At 42.7% G+C, this 27,680-nt stretch overlaps 1 protein-coding gene across 1 annotated transcript; it reads left to right on the top strand.

Annotated features, from left to right (window-relative positions):
• The first annotated feature begins 3,524 nt into the window (after window positions 1–3,524).
• LOC123932043 (putative serine protease 46) lies at window positions 3,525–27,518 on the top strand. Its single transcript, XM_045989674.1, is given in 5 exon segments — window positions 3,525–3,606; window positions 6,252–6,429; window positions 6,596–6,855; window positions 7,964–8,127; window positions 27,264–27,518. Coding segments are annotated over 5 exon segments (939 nt in total).
• Window positions 27,519–27,680: the final 162 nt, after the last annotated feature.

Genomic DNA, 27,680 nt, shown 5'->3' with positions numbered 1-27,680 from the left:
AGTGTGAGATTAGTTTCCGGTGTACAATACAGTGATTCAACACTTTTGTACATCACCCCGTGCAGCTGGCATCCACTTCTCAACAAGGGGACCAACTCAGGAGGAAGCCACCACCACTGAAGGGAGGGGACAAATTTTAAGCCTGAGTGGAAGGTTCTCTTCTTTGGGAACGCCTAAATGGTACAAACTAACTTTTGGTTTTGTAATCAAATCTTTTTTGTTCATTTCACTAAAACTCTTTTAGTTTTAGTAATTCTAACCTACTTTGCGGGGACTTATTTTACCGTCCTTTTTCTAACTTCTTGAGTCGTATACTGAATCAGTTATTACAGACTTCTTTGGTTTCTAATATTTTCACTTAATTCCATAAAATATCCTCTGGGTCTTCCTTTGTCCATATGGCACACGGGTTAATATGTACTGATCTCATTATCATTCGTTTCTGTATTGTTTCTAATTTCATGTGTATTTTTTATTTAACCCAAGAGTTCCATAGATGGGTCTTATTTGGGGAGGATGGGGACTTCTTTTTTCCCCCATTAAAAATTATATCACAGGGGCACCTGGGTGGCTCAGTGGGTTAAGCCTCTGCCTTCGGCTCAGGTCATGATCCCAGAGTCCTGGGATCAAGCCCCACATTGGGCTCTCTGCTCAGCAGGGAGCCTACTTCCTCCTCTCTCTCTGCCTGCCTCTCTCCCTACTTGTGATCTGTCTGTCAAATAAATAAATAAAATTAAAAAAAATTATATCACAGTGTGAATTTAATTATTTTTATGTTTTGCAATTTATTGATGTTTTATTTAGGCCTAGTATCTACTCAGTTTTAGTGAGTGTTTCATGTGTGTTTGAAATGAAAACATTGTTTTGAAGCAGAGTTCTAGCCATAACTGACTGAACCAGGTTTGTTGACTGTATTATTCAAATCCGTTCAACACTTCAAATATTTTATGTCTATATAACCCATTGATTTCTGAGAGGCTTCCCATGAGAATTAAGACTTCTTGTAGTTCTAGCGATTCTTATTTTATGTATCAAAGCTATGTTGGTAAGAGTGCAAAGTACATGCTTACTACACCATCTTGGTGGGTTATACCCGAGCAGTAGTAAATTTGTCTTTGCCCCAATTGATATTATTTGTTTTTTCAAAGATCCAGATCATAGAGTTCATTCGTAATCCTGCTGTCCTAATTGATGAGGGTATAATTTTATATTTTATACACATTTCCAAAAGATTTTCCTTGGTTTTATTTTTTATTTAAAAAATTATTTATTTGAGAGAGAGAGAGAAGGTGAACAGGAATGGGGGAGAGGCAGAGGGAGAGGGAGAAGCAAGCTCCCCTCTGAGTCAGGAGCCCAATGATGGGGCTCGATCCCAGGACCCCAAGATCATGATCCGAGCCCAAGGCAGAGGCTTAACGGACTGAGCTGCCCAGGTGCCCAACTGGGCTTTATTTTATATCTTTTACAGTTTCCTGATTTGAGCTTTTAATTCATTTGCTTTCTTTGTTATTCAATAATGAATATCCCTAAGGTTGTAGATTTGCTTTGAACACACCCAGTAAGTTTTTAATGCATTGCTCTAATTATTAATATTTTCTGAAGATTTTATAAAATGTTATTTCATCAAAATAAGTTAAAATTTATTTTAAAAAATTTCAGCTAAGGCATTCACTGTTTGGTTATTAAGTCCTTGAGTCATCATGTCGTAGTACAAAAGTGTGGCCCAAACTGTTCAGGTTTTAGGGCAGTTACTGTGGTCCTGTTAGTAGTCTAGTGGGTGGTTCATTTTATACCTGTTCCATTCCCCCTAAGATAGTCAGAGACGGCTGTCCCCTAAAGTGAGGCGTTGCGGTTTCTTGCAAATCACTGATTGGCTTTGCTTTATGGGATCGATGTTATGTGATTGACGGAGAGAACTTTATGATGTTACGTAGTCATTCTAATTTTTATTTTTTCCCAACATGAAATAGCCTTTTCTGTGTAAAGCTTTTGTCCTGAATCACATCTCTAGAGAGCAACACTGTCATGTCTATTTTCACTTGCATATACGTATCTATTTTTGCCTTTTTACTTTTCAACCGCTTCATGTCACTTTGTTTTAGGTGGCTCTCTGGTAAGTAGCAGGTGAATGGACTTTTCTTTTACCCAATATAAGAATCTTTGACTTTTAAAAGTAGAGGATTTTTGTATTCACATCGGTGGTGATGGTGGATATGTTGTTTTTTTTTTTTATTGAATTTTCTTATTTTGTTTCATTGATTAACACCCTCCCCCAGAGTGTTATTTTCCACGAAGGCAGGAGAGTAGATAGGGTTTTTCTTCTCTGGGTTTTTTTCCTCCCCTCCCTTCCCTTTCCCTCTCCTCTTTTCTCTCTCCCTCTTTCTCCCTGTTTCCCCCTAGAGGAAATGTGCTTGTAGGGAGAATCATTTCCTTGGTTTTCTGCCATGGATCTCTAGACATAATTTGTTTTGCCTGTTTTTGAATTTCACACAGTATGTACCTTTCCGTGTCCGGCTTCTTTCACTCCGCGGCATGTTATGACATTGGCCATTTCGCTACATGGAGCAGGCCACTCACTGTTGGCAAGCGTTCTGAACCTCCCCCCTGCCTTGGGTAGCTTTCAGTTAGGGCTCTAACCAGCAGTACGGCCGGAACCGTCCTTAGAATCCTCCTGTGCATCTGCGCGTGACTGTGTGCAGGGCACGCAAGTGGGAGGGGGCGTACAGGTTGTGGGACAGGCATACACTCTGCTTTACTAAGTGATCCCATAGTTCCCCACCATGCTGGCTCGGTCCATACCCCAGCAGCGTGCCAGCAACCTCGTTACCCTGCATGCTCGGCAACCCTGGCAAAGAGGGGCAGGAGGGAGCTGTCCTAATGGACAGTGTGAAGAGCATGGGGTCCCTGGGGGGAACGTGACTTTTGGAGAGGAAGAAGCTTGCCAGCCTGGGTCTTCATGAGCCAGCAGAAGAAATGCCTTCTTGGGGACCTCAATGAGGTGCTGGGGAGGGCTCCCAGTAGGAGGGAAGGGGAGGGCTCCCCTAGTAGGAACTAGCCATCGTCCCCTTCCAGTGCCTCAGTTCCCACACCTGCAGGGTGCCCTCAGAAGGGGTTCATGGAGACTGGACTGGGCACCGGGGTCTACAGGTGCTGTAGTGGGCTCAGGACTAGGCACACAGGAGCACCACCAAGGCCAAGGCTGAGCCCAGGAGCCAGATACCAGCTGCTGTCACAGGCTCAAGGCTAGGCACTAGGCGCATCATTCCAGGGAGCGGCCTGGCTGCAGCATCCCATTATCACGCAGGCCAGCCCTCACCATGACCACACACTCTCCTTCTCAGGATCCTGCTTCTGTCCCAGCTGGGGGAGACCCCAACCCTGCGGCAGAGGCCCACTCCCCGCTACCGTGAATAAACAAACCATAGTTCTAGAATTCTCACACAGTGGAGATGCCCTGCCCCACCCCCCACCCCCCACCCCCCACGTCCCACTGGGGACCAGTGCAGGCTGGGCACCTGCTAGCCATGGAGTGTGGGCCAGGAGATCTTCAGAACCTCACATCTCCACTTGCCTCTGCCAGAGTTGGGAACACCCTGTATTTCGACGGTAAGGCTTTAAGGACATGGGAGAGAGGCGGGGGAGGGCGGTGCTGTCCTCATGCCTCAACTTCTCCATATCCTGATGGGCACATCATCACCAGCCTGCATGGTGTGGCAGCCTAGGGACCCAGAGGGTGTTGCAGAAGTTCTGGTTCACAGAGTGATCACGACCAGAAGGAAGTGCCTTGTTAGAACCTGGGGAACAGGGGCGCCTGGGAGGCTCAGTCGATTGAGCGTCTGCCTACGGCTCAGCTCATGATCCCAGAGTCCTGGGATTGAATCCCGCATCAGGGTCCCTGTTCAGCAGGGAGCCTGCTTCTCCCTCTGCCTGCTGCTCTCCCTGCTTGTGTGCTCACTTGCTTCTTGCTCTCTCTCTCTCACACACAAATAAATAAATAAATAAAATCTTAAAAAAAATTGGGGAACAAACTAACAGCCACGGACCAGATGAGCTTGTTTGGGGGGCACGATCTCGGAGAACCAGGACAGTGTGAGGTGTGAGTGATGGCTTCAGGCTACCGACCCGTGGTCTCAGCCCCCCGTGAGCTGGGCTTTACACTGCCCCCACTTCACGAGAGGAAACTGAGGCCCAGGGGACTTGCGCTACTTGCGGAGCCAGAGTCGACACCAGTTCTCAGAAGACGCTTCTGGGTGAAATATTTGGGGCGCTGTGTGACAGAAGTCCTCTCAGCTGCCATGTGTGATCTGGCTGTGGCGGCCCTGGCTCAGGTCGCCCACCGGCTGACCGCTCGGCCGCATGTCAGGAAACACGCCGGCGTGGCGTCTGTGGGTAGGGACATGTTCCCCAACTCAGGGACCTCACCTCTCCTTTTCCCTCACTGCGCGCCTCCCCTTCTCAGACCAGTGCCTTGTAGAGTGAGTGAATGAGAGTGTGTCCTACTCGGGGCTGCCCCTGGACATCAGGGATGTTTTAGGGCAGTGAGGGTGGGCACTGCCCCCCCCAGAGCTGACTGCGGTGCCTACAATGATGTGGGAGTGGGGTAGGGGTGTGTGACCTTACAAAGACAGAGGTCAACGAGCCAAGACACGTTTTCCTGTTGCCACAGTTGAGCACGGGCTGTGACATCAAGGTGCGGCTTGTAAGTGGGCGTGCTATGAATTCCGGGCTCTAAGAAGGGTAGAGGTTGTCTGCTGTGGAGTCCGTTTGAGCCCCCGAGGGTCCCCTGTGTGTGGGTTGGTGATGCTGGGCCTCTGGGGAGGGTGATCTGCCAATCCATCATGGCTCCCCCCGGATGTGGGGGAGCCTGGCCTCTCCAGGCAGAATCCTGCAATTCCTGTGTGAGGTTTTGAGGCAGAAGGTTGGAGTAGGTGTTGTTATGGATGTGAGCCTGGGGGACGCATGCGGAGCCCACGCCTGCCCCTAGGTCAGTCACTTTTTAGGTGCTGAAGGTCATTGTACGGAACCCTGGCTCCGCAGGACCCACAGCTTTGTGAGGAAGGAAAGGGCAGGCTTCTGGAATTCCTCTTTCCTCCCGGAGTGGGAGAGTGTCCGTTGGGCAGGCTGTCCTCTGAAACAAGGTAGCCAGAATGCCACCATAGCACATGAGAGGAGCTGGAAATGTGGCTCCCTGCTGGGGGGAGATGGAACATAGGACAGCAAGCCACTGGACAGAGACACGAGCGAGAACGGAACAGTGAGAGAACAAGGCAAGACAAAAGTCCGCGGAGATGTGGGGCCTCGTGAGGGTGCCTGTGGACCCCTGTGGAAGGCCCTGTTGTGGGCAAAAGTGTCCAGCCATCGAAGTCTGTGGCAAGGGAAGCGGCCATCTGCATGTCATTGTACCAGGAGCCCTGGGACATGGTTGAATGGTTTGGGGGGATTTCTATGAGGCAGGGCTCACTAGATGTTTCTGCTCAAGTATGTGGACCACCATAGATTATTAGGCTTGTCTGATTATTAATGAACCCCTCCACCAGTACCATGGACCCTCCCTAGGCAAAGACAAGTCTTGGTGACTGCTTCTGAGTCCCTGATGATCTGCTTGGCATGCACACTGAGGGAAACAGACTTTCTGGAACCACACCAGCTTCTGACGGCTGTAAACACATGTCTAGCTTTGCCTCTGATCCGTGATTGTGTGTTAACAGCTTGTTGGCCAGCCCAAACGTGACAGCAGGCTACATGCATAAAAAACCTTATTTGTCTTTCTTCTTGGTCTCCAGCCTTTGCGGTAGCATTTCTCCCTTTCCTGTCCTCAACGATGTTCAGTTATTAAATCCCAGTGCAAGACGGTCCAGTCCAAGATCTCAGTCTCCGAACCAGTTCCATGCAGCTCCTTCTCCTCCCACTCCTCCCTGTTGGGGACAGGAAGGGGCAACGGGGGGACTGACAAGCATCACTACTCACTTCCACCCATGGTCACACAGAGCACACCTCCTGGGGCGGGGCTGTGAAGGCGGGCCCTGGAGTTGTACGATGCAGCATCACTGTCCAGTCCTTTCTGGCTGGGCATTTGCTTCCTCTGCGCCTTTGGGTGTCATTTTTAGGGCTGTATGAGATTCCCTTGGCCACCTGTGTGGTGGCTAGAATGTGGTGCTCTCTGCCTCGATGGTCTGCTGTGCACAGCAGTGGGAGGGCCGCTTGAGAATCTGCTCTGGGCTGGTACAGTCCCCTTTTACCATCTTCCCTAGATCCCTGGTTTCAGACCTGCGGTCATACCAACACTGCCTGAAAGATGGTGAAGGGGAAGCTGGTGGAGGTAGGCAAGTGGCCTTGGCATGTGAACATCCTGTTTCTGGGAGCGTACATCTGCAGCGGCTCCCTCATCCACCACCAGTGGGTCCTCACGGCTGCACACTGCCTGCACAGGTCAGTCAGAGTGGCCAGCGGGTCCCAGGGGATTTGCTTTCTGGCCTCGGGGGGAGCTCCGCGGTAAATCTGGGGGCTGGTGATGCTATGCTGTGCTCAGTCTGTGTCTCCCCAACCACTTTTGGCCTTACTGCTGGCTACCTGCCTCCTACCCCTGGCCCTGCAGATCCAAGGACCCCAAAATGTACTCTGTGAGTATGGGAGTCCAGCACCTCTCAGACAACAGCACTCTGCTCCTGCTCACCCGCATTGTGATCCATGAGGATTTCCGCAACCTCATATCCCAGGACATTGCCCTCCTGAAGCTCAAGGACCACATCTCCTGGTCCCCCCTCATCCAGCCCGTCTGCCTTCCCAACAACAGATTCAAGCCATCTGTCGGAACCGTGTGCTGGGTGATCGGGTGGGGACGTAAAGGCACTCGAGGTGAGTGAAGGCAGGCAGAGGGGCCAAGACCCTGGCCTCTGCAGAACACAACTCCAGCATGGGCTCATTTTATCAGTCTATCTATCTATCTATCTATCATCATCTATCTATCTATCTATCTAATCTATCTATCTATCTATCTATCTATCTATCATCTACTTGAGACAGAGAAACAGAGAGTGAGTGGGGGCTGGGGTTGGGGTGGGTGAGGCAGAGGGAGAGAGAAAATCCCAAGCAAGCTCCATGACCATCCCGGAGCCTAATCTGGGGCTCGATCCCACGATCCCTGAGACTATGACCTGAGCCAAAATCAGGAGTTGGATGCCCATCTGAATGAGCCACCCAGGCACGTCTCTTTGTTCATTCCTATATTCACTTGTTCCCTCCATCAGCAAACATTCCTGAGAACTCACACACACTGCACATTACCCTGACCTCTGCTGCTAGGAAGATACATAAAGGGCTCTTGTGTAAAAGACGTGCATAACCTTCATGAACCTCTGTTGCCAAAGTGGGGTTAAATCCAGTGCCAAGCCCACAACTTGCAACATGGCAGGGAATTGATCTTTGGCTATTAATGGGGTTCTCTGTCTGCAAGTGGTATATGGGCCATGGTCTCAGGAAGCATTAAGGCTTTGGGCAGCATTCATGCATACTCATTACCACCAGGCCCCAATAATTCCTGGAGATCTGGCCTTTGTGGGTGCCATCCTCGGGTCCTGGAATCGAGGAGTGTTTGTGGGATCCTGCCTTCCAGGGGGTGGCACACTTTGGGCTCTGGGGTCTTGACATCTTACCGGGTAGCCATGGAGCTGTGAGAGTTTAGCCTCCACCCTCATGAAACCTGAATTATTGCAGGAATCTCTCCTCGTCCTCATTCAGTGCCTGGGTGTTGCTCTGAGCCCCTGGAGATAATTTTGCTTCAGTCTTTTTAATGAGCTCAGTGGTCCCCCCCCCCAAAAGTCAGGCATGGGAATGGGGCCTTTACAAATGGGAGGCCCTGCCTCCCACCCTAGTGAATCTGGGCAACTTCAAGTTGTAGGTGAGCCCGACAGTTGCAGGGATGACAAGGAAGGATCTCTCTTTCTCTTTCTCTCTGTCTCTTCAGTAACCCCAAAGAACACCTACAGTCTTCATGAGATGGCTGTCAAGATCATAAGCAGTGAAACCTGCCATCAGCAGTATCAGTTCCTCTTCTTGAAGGACAAGAAGGACTTCATTGGGAAGGACATGCTGTGTGTCAGCTCAGAATGGGGCATGGACTCTTGTCAGGTGCGGGGTGTGTGGCCCAGGGCAGGGAGAGGGCTTTCGGGGGCCATGTCTTCCTTTTCACAGGGCACTATAAGACCTTATGAAAATCTCCTTTCCTTGGTCTTCAGTTTCCAAGTCTGTAAAATAGGGCAGAAAATATTTTTTGCATTTGTCCCCAATAATGGTAATAATTGGCAATGCACCTCAGGTCTTTTAAAAAAAATTTTAAAGATTGTATTTATTTATTTTTGAGAGAGAGGGAAAAAACGAGCACGTGCATGCACAGGGAACAGGGGAGGGGCAGAGGGAGAGAATCTCAAGCAGATTCCCTGCTGAGCGTAGAGCCCAACACAGGGCTCCGTCGCATGACCCTGAGATCATGACTTGAGCCAAAATCAAGTCAGATGCTCAACCGACCTAGTCACCTAGGCGCCCCAGGTTTCAGTTCTTTTCATATCACACACTGCTAGGTAGTCTCACACACATCTCCCCATTTACACATTCCAGAATTTCTCGATGGGATGTATCCTGCAGGGAACTCGTGGGGCATAGGCTGTGTATACCTTCATCTTCAATAGTTATTGCCGAATTGTTTTCCAAAGTGATTGTACGAATCCATATTCTTATAGTAGCGTTTGAGAATTCTGCTGTTCCCTCTTGTTGCCGACATTCTTGGTACTGGCAGACTATAACACGTCTTCCATTCTGTTAAGTGAGAAACAGAGTGATAGTACACCATTGTGGTTGCCGTGGGCATGTCCCCAGTTCCTAGTACAGCGATACATCTTTTCCTGTGCTCGTTCTCCATTCGTGATTCTTCTTCTATAAATCACTATTTCAGCTACTTTGCACATTTTCTATTGTTTGCCTTTTTCTTTTTATTATATTTTTATATTTTGGATGCTGGTTCTGTCTTCATTGTATATATTTCAGGTATCTTGTCCTGGTTTTTCATTATGTTCCCACCGTCTGTTGCTAAAGAGCAGTTTAGGGTTTTTTTTTTTTTTTAATTCATTTGACAGAGAGAGAGATCACAAGTAGGCAGAGAGGCAGGCAGACAGGGGAGGGGAGGAAGCAGGCTCCCCACTGAGCAGAGAGCCTGATGCGAGGCTTGATCCCAGGACCCTGAGATCATGACCCAGGCTGAAGGCAGAGGCTCAACCCACTGAGCCACCCAAGTGCCCCAAGTTTAGGTTTTGTGGTAGTCAAATGTAGATCCATGTTTTTCTTTCTGGTTCATGCTTTCTGCATCTTATTTAAGAAATCTTTCATTTTCCTGAGGTCATAAAGACATTTTCCCGTATTTTTTTTCTTAAAAGTTTGGAAATTTTGGTGTTCACATTGACGTCTTAAATCCATAGGCATTCATTTTGTGAATGGTGTAAGATTGAGAGAGAACTATTTTTATTTATTTCCTCATGTGGACTTGCATTTGTCCCAATGGCATCCATTGCCAAAAAAAAAAAAAAAAAAAAAAAAAAAAAAAGGACATTATATACATAAAATGTGGAGGTGATGAGGGTATAAAAATGTAGTGTTGAGAATATGTTCAAACTTAAGTGATGTTAACCTAAAATAGATTGTTATATAATAGGATGTTATGAACCTCAATGGTAAACACAAGTCAAAAGCCTATAATAAACCCCCCCCAAACACACAAAGAGAAAGGAATCCAAGCATAACACCAAAGAAAGTCATCAAATCGCAAGAGAAGAGAACAAGAGAAGAAGAAAGGAACAGAGAAGAACTATAAAAACAACAGATAACAATTAACAAAATGGCAGTAAGTATATAACTATCAGTAATTACTTTAAATGTAAACGGACTAAATGTGCTCCACTTAACTGAATGGATTAAAAAAAAAAAAGCAAGACCCATTTATACGCTGCCTATAAGAGACTCACTTCAGAACTAAAGATACATACAACCTGAAAGTGAAGGGATGGAAAAAGATATTCCATGCAAATTGAAGCAAAAATGAAAAAAAGCTGGGGTAGCAATGCTTATATTAAACAAAAGAGATTAAAAAAAAACCCTAATGTAATAAAGAAGGAGATTGCATAGTGACAAAGGGATGAACCTAACAAGAGGATATAACAATTGTAAATATCTATGCACCCAATATAGGAGCACCTAAATACATAAAGCAAATATTAACAGATGTAAAAGAAGAAATTAACAGTGGTACAACAATTATGGGGTAGTTTAGCAAGGAAATAGTGCCTTTGAACAACCCACTAGGTCAGATGGACTTTAATATAGTATATTTAATATAGTATGCTGCTGAATGTTTTATATATATAATATATATGTATGTGTGTGTATATATATGTGATATATATAATATATATATTATACATACATATGTATATAAAACATCCCATCCAAAAACTGCAGAATACACACTCTTTTCATGTGCACAAGTGCACATTCTCCAGGATAGATCATTCTCCAGGACAGATCACATGTTAGGCCCCCAAAACAAATTTCAGTGAATTTAAGAAGATTGAAATCCTATCAAGCATCTTTTCTGACCACAACAGTATGAAACTAGAAATCAATCACCAAAAAAACCCCCAAAACCCTGGAAAAAATGGAAATGTGGAAGCTAAACTACACACTCCCAAATAAGCAATGGGTCAATGAAGAAATCAAAGAGGAAATTAAAAAAATAACTTGAGACAAATGAGAATGGAAATGCAATGGACCAAAATCTTTGAGATGAGGCAAAATCAGTTCTTCTTTAAAAATATTTGTTGTTTTTAATTTTAATTCCAATACAGTTAACATACAGTGTTACATTAGTTTTAGGTGTACAATATAGTGATTCAGCAAATCTATGCATCATTATGTAGTGCTTATAATGGTAAGTGGACTCTTACTCCCCATCACCTATTTCACCCATCCCCCCACCTCCCCTCTGATAGGCTTTATTTTTTTTTTAAGCAAGTCAAAATATGTCTCAAAAGAAAAGATAGGGGCACCTGGGTGGCTCAGTGGGTTAAGCCTCCGCCTTTGGCTCAGGTCATGATCTCAGAGTCCTGGGATCGAGCCCCACATCAGGCTCTCTGCTCAGCAGGGAGCCTGCTTCCTCCTCTCTCTCTACCTGCCTCTCTGCCTGCTTGTGATCTCTGTCTGTCAAATAAATAAAATTTTGTAAAAAAAAAAAAAAGATAAAGAAAACACTATTCTAAAACCTATGAGATGCAGCAAAGCAGATGTTAGAGTGAAATTTATGTTATAAGTGTTTATATTAAGAAAAATTTCAAATAACATTACACCACAAGGAGCTAGAAAAAGAAGAGTTGTAGCTAGAATTTAGTAGAGGAAGGAAATAACAAAGAAAAATCAGAAATAAATAAAAATAGAGACCAAAATAAACAATAAAATAACATTGAAAGTAATGACTAGTTTTTTCAAAACAAAGCAAAAAACAAAACTGGCAATGCTTTGACTAAAAAGAAGTTTATAATATATAGGCCTACCTTGAGAATCAAAATGTCAGACAATCTACCTTACATCTGAAGGAACAAGAAAAAGAAGAACAAATCCCAATGTTAGTAGAAGGAAATAATAAATATTAGAGTGATATAAATAAAATAGAGACTAAAAAAGCAATAGAAAAGATCAATGAAATTAAGAGCTGTTTCGTTGAAAAGATAAAACTGATAAACTTTTAGCAGGCTCATCAAGGAAATGAGAGAGGGCTCAAATAAACAAAATCGGAAATGAAAGAGAAGTTCAACTAACATCACAGAAATACAAAGAATTATAAGAGACAACTGTGAAAAATAATACACTAAAAAATTGGACAACCTAGAAGAAACATATAAATTCCTAGAAACATATAATTTTCCAAGAATTAATCAGGAAGAAATCAAAATTTTGAACAGGTTGATCACTAGTAATGAAAAATGAATCAGTAATCAAAAAAAACCTCCCAAAACATAAAAGTCCAGGACCAGATGACTTCACAGGTGAATTCTACCAAACATTTAAAGAAGAGTTAATACCTATTCTTCTCAAACTATTTCAAAAAATTGAAGAGGAAAGAATGGCTCCAAATTTATTCCATGAGGCCAGCGCTACCCTGATACTAAAACCAGACAAAGACAGTACACAAAAAGAAAATTATAGACCAATGTCTCTAATGAACATCGAAGCAAAAATTGTCAACAGAATATTAACAAACTGAATTCAACAATACATTAAAAGAATCATTCACCATGATCAAGTGGGATTTTTTCCAGGATGCAAAGATGGTTCAATATCTGCAAATCAACATGATACACCACATTAACCAAAGGATAAAAATCATATGATCATCTCATTAGATGTAGAAAAAGCATTTGGCAAAGTTCAACATCAATTCATAGTAAAAACTCTCAGCAAAATGTGTATCGAGGCAAGATACCTCAACATGATAGAGGCCATATATGACAATCTGCCAGCACATAATACTCATGATGAAAAACTGAAAGCTTTTTCTCTAAGGTCAGGAACTAGGCAAGGATGTTCACTCTTGCCACTTTTACTCAACCTAGTACTGAAGTTTTAGTCACCCAATCAGACAAACAAAAGGAATAAAAGGCATCCAAATTAGTAAAGAAGAAGCAAAACTGTTTCTATTTGCAGATGATATACTATATATAGAAAACCCTACAGACTCCATCAAAAAACTATCAGAATAAAGGAATTCAGTAAAGTTGCAGGATACAAAATGAATATATAGAAAATCTGTTACATTTCTATACACTAATAATGAAGTAACAAAGATATTAGGAAAACAACTCCATTTATGATTCCATCAAAAAGAATAAAATACCTAGGAATAGATTGAACCAATGAGGTAAAAGACTTGTACTCTGAAAATTATAAGACATTGCATTGATGAAAGAAATTGAAGACAACCCAAATAAATGGAAAGATAAAACCATGCTCATGGTTTGGAAGAACTAATCATTAAAATGTCCATACTACCCAACTCAATCTACAGATTCAGTTCAATCCCTATCTTAATACCAACAGGAATTTTGACAGAACTAGAAAAAAAAATCCTAAAATTTGTATAAAGCCACTAAAGACCCAGAATAGACAAAACAAACTTGAGAAAGAAGAACAAAGCTGGAGGTATCACAGTCCCAGATTGCAAGCTATACTACAAAATTAGAATAATCAAATAGTATGGTACTGGCACAAAAATAGGCACAGGTCAGTGGAACAGAATAGAGAGCCCCCAAACAAACCCATGCTTACATGGTTAATTAATCTATGGCAAAGGAGGCAAGAATATACCATGAGGAAAATACTGTCTCATCAGTAAGTAGTGTTGGGAAAACCAAACAGCTACATGCAAAAGAGTGAAACTCGACCCTTTTCTTACACCATACACAAAATGAACTCAAGATGGATTAAAGACCTAAATGTAAGACCCCAAACCATAAAACTCCTAAAAGAAAACAGGCAATAAACTCTTGCATATCAGTCTTAGCATTATGTTTTTGAATCTGTCTCCTCAGGCAAGGCCAACAAGAGCAAAACAAAAACAATGCAACTGGGATTACACCAAACTAAAAACTTCTGCACAGGAAAGAAAACCATCAACAAAATGAAAAGGCAACTTATGAAATGGGAGAAGGTATTTGCAAATGATTATTTCCAATAGTGGGTTAATTATCCAAGATATGTAAAGAAACCATCAACATAAAAAGAGACTCCAAACCAACAAAACCCCCAAACAATCTGATTAAAATGAGCAGAGGGCCTAAAAAGACATTTCTTCCAAAGAAGACCTACAGATGGCCAACAGACCCATGAAAAGATGCTCATCACTCATCATCAGGGTAATGCAAATCAAAACCTCAATGAGATATCACCACATGCCTGTCCGAATGGCTAAAATTAACAACACAAGAAACAGCAAGCATCCTTGAGGATGTGGAGAAAGGGGGAACCCTCTTGCAGTGTTAGTGGGAGTGCAAACCGGTACTGCCACTGTGGAAAACAGTGTGGAATATCCTCAAAAAGTTAAAAAGTAGAACCACCCTATGATCCAATAATTCCACTGCTGGGCATCTACCTGAAGAGAATGAAAACACTAATTTGAAAAGATATATGCATCCCTACACTGATTGCATTATTTACAACAGCCAAGATATGGAAGCAGCCCACAGGTCCATCAATACATGAGTGGAAAAAGAAGACCTCCAATGTATTTTTGGGCTTTTTTCTTTTCTAATAAAGGTGTGTAAGGCAGGGCGCCTGGGTGGCTCAGTGGGTTAAGCCACTGCCTTCGGCTCAGGTCATGATCTCAGGGTCCTGGGATTGAGCCCTGCATGGAGCTCTCTGCTCAGCGGGGAGCCTACTTCCCACCCTCCGCCCCCCTGAAACTCTGCCTGCTGCTCTGCTTAATTGTGATGTCTGTAAAATAAATACATAAAATCTAAAAAAAAAAAAAGGCTACAAATTTCCCTCTAAATACTGCTTATTTTAGCTTAATGCCATATATTTTAATATGCAGCATTTTTACAGTTAGTTTCAAGTATTTTCTATAATTCCCATTCTTATTTTATTTTGACCCATGACTTACTTAGAAGTGTTTTTTTTTCCATTCCCAAATACACGTGTGCTTGTTTGTTTCATTAATGATTTCCGACCCAGTCATCACGTGGTCATACACAATACATACAACAATACCAATTACATGGAATATGTTGCAACTTGCCTAGTGTCCTGGGACATAGCTAAGTTTTTAATATTTATCTCATTGTTTTCTATTTCTCTTAATTTTTCTCCTGCTTCCCTTGGGCTCAATTTTTTTTTTCCTGTCTTTTTGAGCAAAAAGATTTACTCTTTCTAGTTTTGTGTTTGAAGTATTTAAAACCATGAAATCATCTTTTAATTAAATGTGGTTTCATCTCTTAAATTTTGTACTATTGTGATTCCTTTATGACTACCTTATTTTAAAAAATATATAGTGTGATTTGAAAGGAAATGCATGCATTTCCTTCAAAAGGTAGTACATAAATAAAAAAATTGGGAAACGAAACTTTCCTATAATCAAACTACCTAGAAATTTCCGCTCTAAGTTCTTTAGTTTCTACCCTTAACACTTTCTTTCTATTCATATATGAACCTCTAAAAAAGTTTTAGGGTCTCTTCCTAGTTTTTATCTTTAATGAAAGACTGTATTATAATTTTATTCTCCAAATTTTTAACTTTTACTTGAAATAGATCTTGAGCTATATCAGACTGTCTATATAAATACAGTCCTTTCTTCCTAAATACTGAACAACAATTCTCTCATATTGTTATGTCAGAATCTATATAATCATTCTCCTTTTGATAGACATATTAACTCATTTTTCTACCACGCCAGAGTAAAAATCTTTATTCATAGATCTTTGCATATTTGTTCAAATATTTCTCTAAATAAATTTTTAAAGTGCAATTACAAGATCAGTTGTATGCACATTTAAAATTTTAAAAAATATTGACAAATTAGCTTTCTCAAATATTTGATCGATTTATATCAACACCAACAGTATTTTCTCTATGTCATCACCAGAATTAGGCATCATTTTTATTTTAACTTTTGTTCCTCTGGTAGACTAAAACTTTTTTTTCTGTTTTAATTTCAGGAAATCAGGCAATTTTGTAAATTGCTTGTGCAACAGACTATTAAGTAGGAGGTTTCAATGAGGTCATCAAAATACACCGTGTATCAGAAACTGTGTATGTGGAACGTGACTGACGTTCCACAGTGTGTGTGTATCGAAGGATCAAGGTGGTAGAGTGGGAGGCGATTTTATGAGGAGAATCTCCCAGGAAAGAGCTGCTCCTGCTCACTCACTCTGCCCCCTCTAAGGGAAGGGGATGAGGGTGGGTGCCTGTCCCACAGTCAGATCTCCTGGGAGGGGTTTCAACAAGACCACTCAGAGTATGGTGCTGGCCCTTTCAGGGGTAGTCGGATATCAATCTCCCCAAGATCCAGAGAGCAGGAAGTGTCTGGGGGATGAGCTGGTTCCCTTGCCTCCTCACTCTCCTGCTTTAACCTTGGAAGGTTTAGAAAACTGGTTAGTAAGATGGGGTTGGAAGGGTTGCTAAAGGGAAGGAATGGCAAAGCAGACCTGGCTTCCTCCTTTCCAGGCCTCCTGCTTGCTAAAAGCCCTAGACAGCAGTGGGGAGAAGTTTTACTTTCAGGTAAGTGTGGCGTCGTGACTGTTGTGTGGGAATGGATATTCTGATTTCTGAATTGAGGTATGTTTATGTGACTGTGTCATCACAGCGACTATGATTACATTAATCACAGTGAGCAAAGCCTTCTGGTTCTGCCCAAGGCTCTTACCCAGGGTCAGGGAAAGAACTCAACTTCTAAATAAATTGGGACACCTGGGTGGCTCAGTTGGTTAAGCGGCTGCCTTCGGCTCAGGTCATGATCCCAGCGTCCTGGGATCGAGTCCCACATCGGGCTCCTTGTTTGGCAGGGAGCCTGCTTTGCCCTCTGCCTCTGCCTGTGCTTGCTCTCTCTCTCTCTCTAATAAATAAATAAAATCTTTAAAAAAAAAAAATTGTAAAAGAACAGAAGGAGTCCAGACTAAGATGACTGAGTTGTTCAGTGGACCATTAACACTTTTCTTGGTCCTTTGCTCCTGATTTCCTATTAAGCTACTTTTGTTTTTATTGATTTGTAAAAACTCTGAATATTATATGCTGTACTTATTATCGGTGAAGGAACATCATGTCTTTTTCAGTGTAATTTAAAATGGTTTATAAATATGTATACTTTTTATATAAACACACATACATACACAGAGAGAGAGTATATAAAACAAATATGGTAAAATATTAACAATTAGTAAATCTGGATAAAAACATACTTGTAACTTCTTTGTGAGTCTCAAACTACTTCAAAATAAAAAGTTATTTAAAGCTTTGGGAGCTGGAAGTTTTAACCCTTTATAAAATGCCTTACAATATTTTACACTGTTTGTCCATCATTTGCCTTTTTTTCGGTGGACTTTTTTCCAAAGAGTTATTTAAAAATTTGATTTGTCATTATTTCCCTTGATGATAGTGATTTTTGTGCTGTGCCTAGAAGTACCTTTCCCACTCTAAGATTAAAAAATTATTCACTCATACATGTTCTTAATTCTTTTCTTTAAATATTTTAATTTCGATCCATCAGGAAGTTTGAGAGAAGGAATCTATTATTTTCCTCCAAATATAGCCAGCTATGTAAATAATCTTTTATTGAATACTTAATTTTTTTTGGGCAATGAATTAGAAATGGTCCCTTTAGGGGCTGCCTGGCTGGCTCAGTCAGTGGAGCAGGTGCCTCTTGATCTTGGGGTTGTGAGTTCAAGCCCCATGTTGGGCATAGAGCCTACCTAAAAATAAAATCTTAAAAAAAAAAAAAAAAAGAAATGCCCCCTTTATCATATTCCGCATTCCCATCTTATTTTGGTCTGTCTCTGACTCTTGCAGTCTCACTCCTCTGCCAACTCCACTCTTCTTAAATTATTGTAGCTTTTTAATTCCTTTTTTTTTTTTTTTTGGTATGTGGTCAGACAAGTCCTCCTTCATCATTTTCCTTTTAAAGAATTTGCCTGGCTGTTCTCCCATGTTCATTCCAACTGAACAATCTCAGTAGAATGTCAAAAAGAAAATCACTTTGGCGATTTTGGTGGAAATTAATAGATTAACTTAAGGAAAATAGGCTATTTTGTTTGATTTCTTTCTGTCTAGAGCAAGGAATTTACGGTTTCCTCCGCATAGTTACTGCATGCTCCTGCTTAAGAATATGCCTACATGATTTATAGCTCTTGTGAGCAGTATGTTTTCTTTCATTATATTTTCTGCTTGAATTATATATTTGGTTTGTGCGTGTGTGTGTGTGCGTGCGTGTGTGTGTGTGTGTGTGTAACAAGCATTCTTTCTGGACCTAGTTGATTCTCTTTAATTTCGCAGGTCCAGAGACAAATCATCTGCAGTGATCACTTTAACTCCTTTCCAGTGGGTAGACTTCTGATTTTTCTTGTCTACTGCAGTGCAAGAACTATATTCCATGGCTCTGTCTTCCAGGAGATATGGCACCATTTTGTTTTGAGGCGTGTTTCTCTTTCTTTTTTTGAAAGATTTTATTTGAGATAGAGCGAGAGCAAGTGAGCACGAGGGCACGAAGAGGGGCAGAGGCAGAGGGAGAAGCAGGCTATCCACCAAGCAGGGAGTCCGACATGGGGCTCGATCCCAGGACCCTGGGGTCATGACCTGAGCTGAAGGCAGATGCTTAATGACTGAGCGACCCAGGCGCCCCGAGTGTGTCTCTTGTTAAATGTCATAAAGCTGGATGCTGTTTTTGTCAGCTTATCTGGGAGCATAACCTTTAATTCATTTACCAAGAAGAATGTTTCTTTTTGTTCCCCCTCCTTGTGTTTTAGGTTGATTTTTTTTTCCACTCTATTTTTCTGCTATAATAGTTTAGAAGCTGTCATGTCTCAACTTCATGCTGCTACTGGCCACTTTATATTTCCCACACACATATTTAGCCTTGAATTAACAAAATAGAGTCCATCAGCATCTACAGCTTCTTCCTCAGCAGGACAAGACCTTCCTTCATTTTCACTTTCTTTATTTCCTTCCCCCAGGCTCATCCTCTTGTTGAAAAGAGTGAGCTGAACTCTTCTGTTATATCCAAGAATTTTTAGTTGACTCTCTCGGGCTGTGCAGGCCTACAATCCCAGGAGCTGTAATTAGTAATGATTTTACCTCTTTGCTTTTCACGATGTTTGGTTTTTTCATTCCCTTGGGCCTGTCTCCCCCAAACAACCTGGAATTTGTAGCTCGGCCTTATCTTGTTGCTGGCCTTCACGGATGTTCTCCCCATAATTCATCACAAAGCACGATGTTAATGCGGCATATCATCTATCAGGGAAAGAGACGTTCCTTCCTGATCTGCTCTAGCATTTTATTCCAGGACTGAATGCCTTGCTTCATAAGACATATTTTCTGCAGCTCTCAGGATGACTCCTCACTCTGATCAAATTGCCGAGTCAGCCCCGAGAGCAGACTCCTCATGTCCGTCTAGCCTGCTCGCCAGGATGTCTTTCCCTGCTCACCGTGTCCTTCTGCTTCACTCATCTGTCAGATTCAGATTTATAATATCCTTTTTTAAGAACATGTTTAATTTGTTTATTCATTCAACAGACAGCCCATGCTGGGCCCTGGGCCAGGCACAGGGCGATGTGGGTGCAGGGCCCAGGAAAGGTACCGGCCTGGGAAGGAAATGTCCTGGGACAGCCATCCATGCAGCATGACCGACCTGGCCTTTGCATTTTGTTTTCTTCCTCCAATGAGGCTGGGCTCCTTTTTAAGGCATGCTGAGGAGGGCACCCCCTGTATCAAGACAAAGAATCAAGACTAGGCTTCACTTGAAAAATGTTAACCCATGTTCTGGAACATTTGAAACAACATAAAAGATTTGCTCCTTGAATGCTGGATAGAAGTTGCCTATGAAACGACGTGGGCCTGTTTTCCTTTGAGGGGTAGGTTGTGGGCACAATTTTAAGTTGTTTTGCCCGTGGTTATTGAACTTATGTGATTTGCATTTTCTTAGAAATTACTCATTTCATCCAAAACTTAAATCCACAAAGAGGAGGTTACAAACATTCTTCAGATTCTGAAGAAGTGTATTTTCCCAGGATGCGGTTCTTGCCTCTTTTCTACTCACACCATGATGTATTTGCATTTTCTCCCTTTCCGTTTTTCTTGGCAAGATTTACAAGGTGCTTATCTATTCTGTTGTTTTTTTAAGAACAAACTATTGATTTCATTTCTCAAGGTGATGATTTTCTGCTTTCTAATGCATGGATTATCCCTTTTTTTGCCTTTATTAATTCCTTTTCAAGTGTCTTGAGCTGAATGTGAGCTAATACATAACTGAGAACAATAATGAATAAATTATTTTCATTCTCTCTTGGTTTGAGGAAAATATTTAGACCAAGACTCCTCAATGTGCAATTCAGGCCCATATGCCATGGGCTTAGCCACATGTGGTTTTCTTATCGCTCTACATAATAATTATAGATTTTAATTCTGTTTTTACTTTAACATTTTTGAAAGTTAATTTATTTTCCTTTGTTAGGATAGTTCACATTTTGTTATGGGCTCTGGTTTTATTTCACTATGGTAAGAAAAGGTCCACATTTGAGATCTTTCTCTCTCCACACTATTGTCTCTGAATTCTGTTTTCCTCTGGGCCCCTGGAGTCCAGTTAATCTTCTCTCTCAGGTAAGTCTCCTCACATTATCATCATTAGCTGGATTATCTGGGCCCCTGGAGTCCAGTTAATCTTCTCTCTCAGGTAAGGCTCCTCACATTATCATCATTAGCTGGATTATCACTGATTTTCCCCTTCATCATCCATATTCTCTCCTGCAAAGGCACCTACTTAAATCTGTTTATTACATATCTTTAAAGATGCCTGTATCTTTGAAAAATGCATAGTGTTGGGGCGCCTGGGTGGCTCAGTGGATTAAGCCGCTGCCTTCGGCTCAGGTCATGATCTCAGGGTCCTGGGATCAAGCCCCACATCGGGCTCTCTGCTCCACAGGGAGCCTGCTTCCTCCTCTCTCTCTGCCTGCCTCTCTGCCTACTTGTGATCTCTCTCTGTCAAATAAATAAATAAATAAATAAATAAATAAATAAATAAAAATAAAAAAAAGAAAAATGCATAGTGTTGCTGTATGTGTATTTTCACGTGCATAAATGACATTGTGCTACTCATTCCCTCCTGTATTTGTTTGTTGAGGAGTTTCAATTTGTTAGAGAATCCACACTAAATGGCTTTATTCTTTCAAGTCTCTGTACACACACTCAATCCAACATGCCCTATGTCAAAGTTTCTTCCCTCCCTCAAATGTCACTCTGGGCAGTCACTTTTAATTATTACATGCACTGTCTGATTAGAAGTCTAGATTTAAATTGATTTGATTTAAATCTTGTCAAGCCCTACCACTTCGCCCTCCTTTGGTCTCCTGGGAATGGGGTCTCCACCTTGCCAAACTGTCAGGGATCTGGAGACTGGGGTGGGCACTCTAGAGTCTCCCTTAACCCTCTTTCTACCCCAGCTTCCTTTTCAATTCCATTTGCATGATCAGTGCTTCTCCATCCCCTCACTTTCAATCTGCATGTGTCTTTATATATCTGAAAGTAGTCTTCTGTAGGCAGCATATAGATGATTCTTGCTTTTTTTTAATTCAAAGATTTTATTTATTTATTTGATAGAGATCACAAGTAGGCAGAGAGGCAGGCAGAGAGAGAGGGAAGGAAGCAGGCTCCCTGCTGAGCAGAGACCCCCAACGCGGGGCTCAATCCCAGGACCCAGGGATCATAACCTGAGCCGAAGACAGAGGCTTTAACACACTGAGCCACCTAGGGGCCCCTGATTCTTGCTTTTTTGTCTGTTTCTTCACTGTATGTCTTTTGATTGCAGCATTTACTTCATTTACATTCAAAGTCATTATTGAGAGTTATGTACTCATTGCCATTTTGTTACTTGTTTTATGGTTGTTTCTGTAGTTCTCTTCTGTTCCTTTCTTCTCTTGCTGTCTCACAATTTGCTGGCTTTCTTTAGTGGTACACTTGGATTCCTTTCTCTTTATTTTTTGCCATCAGTTTTTTTATTTGTGGTTACCTTCAGATTTGTATGTAACATCTTCTGCATATAGCAGTATCTATTAAGTTGGTGGTCACTTAAGTTTGGACCCATTATTTACTCCTCTCTACCCTACCTAATGTTTTAGATACATGGTGTCAAACTTTACATCTTTTTATTTTGTGAGTCCTTGGATTAATTTTAAAGATAGAGTTATTTTACTGCTTTTGTACTTCCTACTTTTCTTACTCCTGCTTATGGTCTTTCCTTTCCACCAAAATGTCACCTTTAGTATTTCTTGTAGAGCATGTTTAGTGGTCATGAATTCCTTAACTTTTGTTTGTTTGGGAAGTTCTTTATATCTCCTTTTATTCTGAATGGTAGACTTACTAGATAGAATATTATTGGTTGTAGATTTTTTTTTTCCTTTCAGCACTTTGAATATATCAATATATAGGTCTTCAAAGTTTCTGCTGAAAAATCAGCTAATAGCTTTATGGGGTTTCCTTTGTGTATAACTGTTTTCTTTTCTGTTGCTGCTTTTAACATTTTCTTTTTTTCACTACTTTTTGCCATTTTAATTACTATGTGTCTTGGTGTGGACCTCCTTGAGTTGATCTTATTAGGAGCTCTTCATGCCTCCTAGATGTGGATCTTTGTTTCCTTCCCCAGTTAGAGAGGTTTTCAGCTATTATTTTTTCAAATATATTTTCTGTCCCTCCTTTTTTCTCTTCTCCTTCTCAGATTCCTATAATGTGAAAGTTATTTACACTTAATGGTGTCACTGAGTTCCCTTAATCTATTTTATTATTATTATTATTTTTCTCTCTCCTGTTCAGCTTAGTTGCTTTCCATTTTTCTGTCCTCCAGGCCACTGACCCATTTTTCTGCTTCCTCTAATATACTATTAATTCCATCTAGTGTATTTTTCATTTCAGTTATTGACTTCTTTATCTCTGGTTATTTTTTATGTTTTCTATCTCTTCTATCTCTTTGCTGAGGGACTCACTGGGATCCTCCATTCTTTTCTCAAATCCAGTGAGTATCTTTATGACCATTCCTTTATTATTATTTTTTTTAAGATTTATTTATTTATTGAAAGAGAGAGCGAGAGAGCGAGAACAAGCACATGAATGGGTTGGGTGGGGGGGCAGAAAGAGTGAGGCAGAGGGAAAGAATCTCCAATGGACTCCCTACTGCCCTGTTGAGCACAGAGACTGACACAGTCTCAAACCCATGACCTTGAGATCATGACTGGAGCTGAAATCCAGAGTTGGTGCTCAAAAAACTGAGTCACCCAGGTGCTTTATTATGACCATTACTTTGAATATATTATCTCCATTTTGTTTAGCTCTCTTGCTGTGATTTTTGTCCTGTTCTTTTGCTTGGGACATATTCCTCTGTCTCCTTTTGTCTAACTCTTTGTCTGTTTCTATGTGTTAGGGAAGTCAGCTACATCTCCTGCTATTGCAAATAGGAGATTTCTGAAGAAGAGGTTTTGTAGTGCCCTCAGTACAATGTTCCCGGTTCACCAGAACCTGGCACTTCAGGGGTGTCTCCTATGTGTGTTGTGTGCACCCTCTATTGTGGTTGAGCCATGTTTGCCTCCAGTCAGGTCATCCGCAATGGCTCTCTTCACCTGCTATGGGCAGGATTTGGTACATATATTGTTACTGGGTCAGTCTGGGGCTGCCATGGGCTTGAGTTGAGTCAGACCAGGTATTTGAAAGAACTGTAGTAGCATTGAACTGTAGGATGCTCTTTTTAGGTGTTGTCCCCTGAAAGCTTTCACTGGTGGGTGGGGCCTATAGTCAGTCATGATGTCTGCCCCCAGGCCACTGCTGGGGGGTACAGCTGGACTGGTATGTGTGGTTATCTTCCCCTCTCCCCAGAGCAAGGGTCACTTTGGAGTGGTGCTGGCCCCTGTTGGGCCTGGTTGCACCCTGCCAAGTTGGTGGCACTGCTTTGGGTGGTCTCCTGCCAAGAGTGTGTCAGAATGGGTGAGTCTGCAGGAGAATGTGGTGCAGGTTGCACAGTGCCAAGGTCTGTGGTGGCCCACTGCAGGAAGATGACCTGCAGCTGCCTGGGAAAACTCCGCTGAGGCCAGCTCAGATGGAGGAGTGGGATGAGGATGCACTCTTAGCAAACTAGATGGAGAGGGTTCTCAAGGGGCTGATTCCTGCCAGTGTCCATGTATCTAGGCTGGAAAGGTGGGGGTGAGAAATGCACCTGCTGGTCCTTTTGTTCCTGGAGAAACCTCCCCCAAATCCCTGCCCCTCCAGCACACACTCTGGGATTAGTAAATAAATCTCCTTCTCATATACGCTAGGTGTTTTTTAAACTGCTGCTTCTATGTTGCATCTCCATGGCTGTTTGTTATGCTAACTCTTTAAGAACAGGGGCTCAACTTCCTATGACCCTCTGGCTCTCTCAGAGCTGAGCCATTGATTTTTTTAAAGTTCCTGGTGTTAAGCTCCATGGATTGTAAGAACTCACAAAGTTAGGTCCCTCTGGTTTTCAAAGCCAAATGATAGGGACATTTGTCTGCGCAGAGGGGATCCCCTGTGCCTGAGGGACTCCTCTCTCCTCCCTCCACCTGTGGCATCCTCCCTCCCACAGACAGTCTTATAGGTCAGTTTGGCTCCTGACTAGATTTGACCCTTTCTACCCTCTTCAGTGTGGCTTCTTCTCTGTATTTAGCTGTGGTGAGTTTGCTCTGCCAGTCTTTGGGTCATTTTCTGGTTTATTTACTCTGATGTGGGTGATATCTAGGTTTATCCATGGGACGAGGTGAGCCCAGGATTCTCCTACTCTGCCAGCTTCCCCAGTCTCTCAATTCTCTTTCTCTGCTTGTTAACGTTCAGGGTATCCTTACAATATATTAAATATTGACCTCTCCCTGGTTTTAAACAGAGTAAATGCCCTATCTTAATTCATCATCTGTCTTCAATGAGATTCAGTGTCCTTCACTGAATAGTCATAATTTCGATGTAATTAAGCCCAACACATCTCCCCTCTGCAATTTGTGGGCTTTGAATCTTATTTTAAAACATGGGCTTCATCTCAAGGTAAGTCATGGCCTACATGGTTTTTTTTTTTTTTAAAGATTTTTATTCATTTACTTGACAGACAGAGATCACAAGTAGACAGAGAGGCAGGCAGAGAGAGAGGAAGGGAATCAGGCTCCATGTTGATCAGAGAGCCCGATGTGGGGCTCAATCCCAGGACCCTGAGATCATGACCTGAGCTGAAGGCAGAGGCCTTAACCCACCGAGCCACCCAGGGGCCCCGGCCTACATGTTTTTAATGAGCCTTTAACTTTTCACATTGAGAGTTTTAATTCCTCTAGAGTTTTGTTAGGTAGGATCCAACTTCATTTTTCTTCATCAGTTTCCCACCATTACCACAGAGATCTCCTTTCCCAGAGCTTTCTGCTACATCTTCTCACGTGCCGGCATTGGGTTGGCTCTCCAATGCATGACTGGTCTGTTTTCCTATTTTTATGCCAGTACCACAGTTTCTGTAATTACAGATTTGAAATACATCTAACTCTGGTGGGTCAAATCTGCCCCCAGCTTGACTCTCCCATTTGCTCTTCTTTCTCAGACCTGTCATAGAATCCATGGACTCTTACCCTACAATATCAATTTTAGAATCAGATCATCAAGGTCTTGAAAAAAAATCCATCTGACATTTTATTTGGAATTGTTTGAACTTTAGAGATTGACGTAAGGAGGATTGACACTGTTATCTTTTAAAATAGTTTTTGCTTTCTACTGAAGAGACAAAAGCATATTTATAGAACATATATGGAGAATAGAGAATAACACAGCCAACACCCATAGCCTCCCTCCCAAGCCTATGAAATAGTGCTGCATTTCCGAAACACTGAACCTTCCCTGGGTAATAATCCCTGAGTCTCAAGCCAAGAAGGCTCTAATTATGCTCTTATTATTATTATTATTATTTTTTCTGCTGGCTGGCACTTGCTCATGGTATCTCCACTTCCCCAGGTGTGGGATGATGCTTTAAAGAGTGAGGAAATATTCCTTAGGGTGTCCTCTGTGAGAATTCTCTGGGCACATGATGAACCCAGGACCACTTTGAACAACATCCTTGGTTGGGTTTTTGGAATCACCCACATAGTGTGAATTCCAATTGCAAGTTCACACGAGGGGCAGCTGTTCCTAGTTTCTCCGTCCTCAGAGGGCGTGGTCCTTTTTTGGAGGAGGTTTTGCCTTGGGCTCCCCTCCTTGCACAGGCCCTGGGTTTTGCCTTTTATCTCTGGCACCAGTGAGGAACACTGTGGAAACGGAAGCTCAGTTTCACCGGGTTTGGCAAATAGTCTTGGGACCAAAGCCATGTGGGCTTTGCTGACCTCTTTGGGTTTTAGCCCTCCCTTGGGTTTTGGACTCTGAGGAATCTTTATTTTCTTGCCAGCTCATCTGTGCATTTAAAATGAGAACTTTTTAACATCATACATATTTAATCATCTACAGCAAGCAAGATCAGGCAGGGTATCTGGCCTTGCATACTGCAGAAAGTCAAACGTCGAGCATTGGTATTTTTATGTTGTTCTCAGCCATCTCACCTAAGAATCAAAATATATATTTACCCGATTGTCAGTCTTCTTTTAATTCTTAGGTATAGTTTTATTATTTTTTTTCCTTAACTGTCTTGTGCATTCTTTTTTTTTAATTTTTTTTTTATTTATTTGACAGAGAGAAATCACAACTAGGCAGAGAGGCAGGCAGAGAGAGAGGAGGAAGCAGGCTCCCCGCGGAGCAGAGAGCCCGATGTGGCGCTCGATCCCAGGACCCTGGGATCTTGACCTGAGCTGAAGGCAGAGGCTTTAACCCACTGAGCCACCCAGACGCCCCTGTCTTGTGCATTCTTAATTAGGTTATGTTTTTTAAATCTTGGTTTGAGTTACATTAAATATATATATGTATATAAATATACAGAGACAGCTCTTTTTCTGATTTATAAAACTTTTCAACAATACAGAAGAGCATAGAGGAAGTTTAAAAAAAATCATAAACCTGCCCTCAGCAGACATAACAGCTACGAGTTTTTGATGCTTGTTGTTATTAACATTATTCTTATACTTGCACCTGCCTTACACAAAAAGAGGGGGCTGGTTTGCATTTCAAATAGTCACTCTGCAAGCAGGCGTGGGGGAAAGAAGGTAGTCAAGGGTGGCACCTTGGAGGCCCGCCAGAATTTAAGGGAGGACAGAGGTGGGGACGGGGGTTGGGCGGAGGTTCTGGTCAAGAGTTAGCAGGAGAATGAAGAGGGAGGCCAGTGTGACCCTGAGCTGGGACCCCAGGGCAGAGCTCCCGTGTCACAGAGCAGGTTCCCAGCCATGTCTCATTAGCAGGGATGACACAAGCCCAAGGCAGCTCGCACTCAGGATCTGGTTTAAGAAGGTGTGAATTTCCAGAGCGCCCGCAGTGAAGTCCTCGAGCTGCCTCCCTCATGCCTCCCCTCCTCCGCTCCACAGGATAATTCTGGCAGCTCCCTGGTCTGCCAGGTGAACAACACCTGGATCCAGATAGGGGTGGTGAGCTGGAGTCCCAGCTGCAACCAGCCCCGCCTCCTGAGCATCTACACCAGCACCTCCCACTTCACCTACTGGATCAAGAAGCAGATCACCAACATGATGTTCATCAACAGGGCTGGCCCTGCTGTCCTGAGCCCAGTCGCCCTCACGGCCTACATTCTGCTGGTGTCCTTGGGCTCCCTGTGGCTCCTGTGAGCAGTGTCTCTGGGGCAGGCACTCCCAGAGGCCCCTTCTTCCTCCGCCGTCTGCCCTCAGGAGCCATGCAGACCCAGGGAGCACGTGACAACGGGACAGAGAGCCCGTGGGGGAGGGTCCCAGAGCCACTGGTTTTTAAGTTGTTCAATGAAGATGCTCTTG

The sequence above is a fragment of the Meles meles genome, chromosome 20 (assembly GCF_922984935.1).
Source record: "Meles meles chromosome 20, mMelMel3.1 paternal haplotype, whole genome shotgun sequence".
NCBI classification, from domain to species: Eukaryota; Metazoa; Chordata; class Mammalia; order Carnivora; family Mustelidae; genus Meles; species Meles meles.
This window is presented reverse-complemented; position numbering and strand designations above follow the sequence as displayed.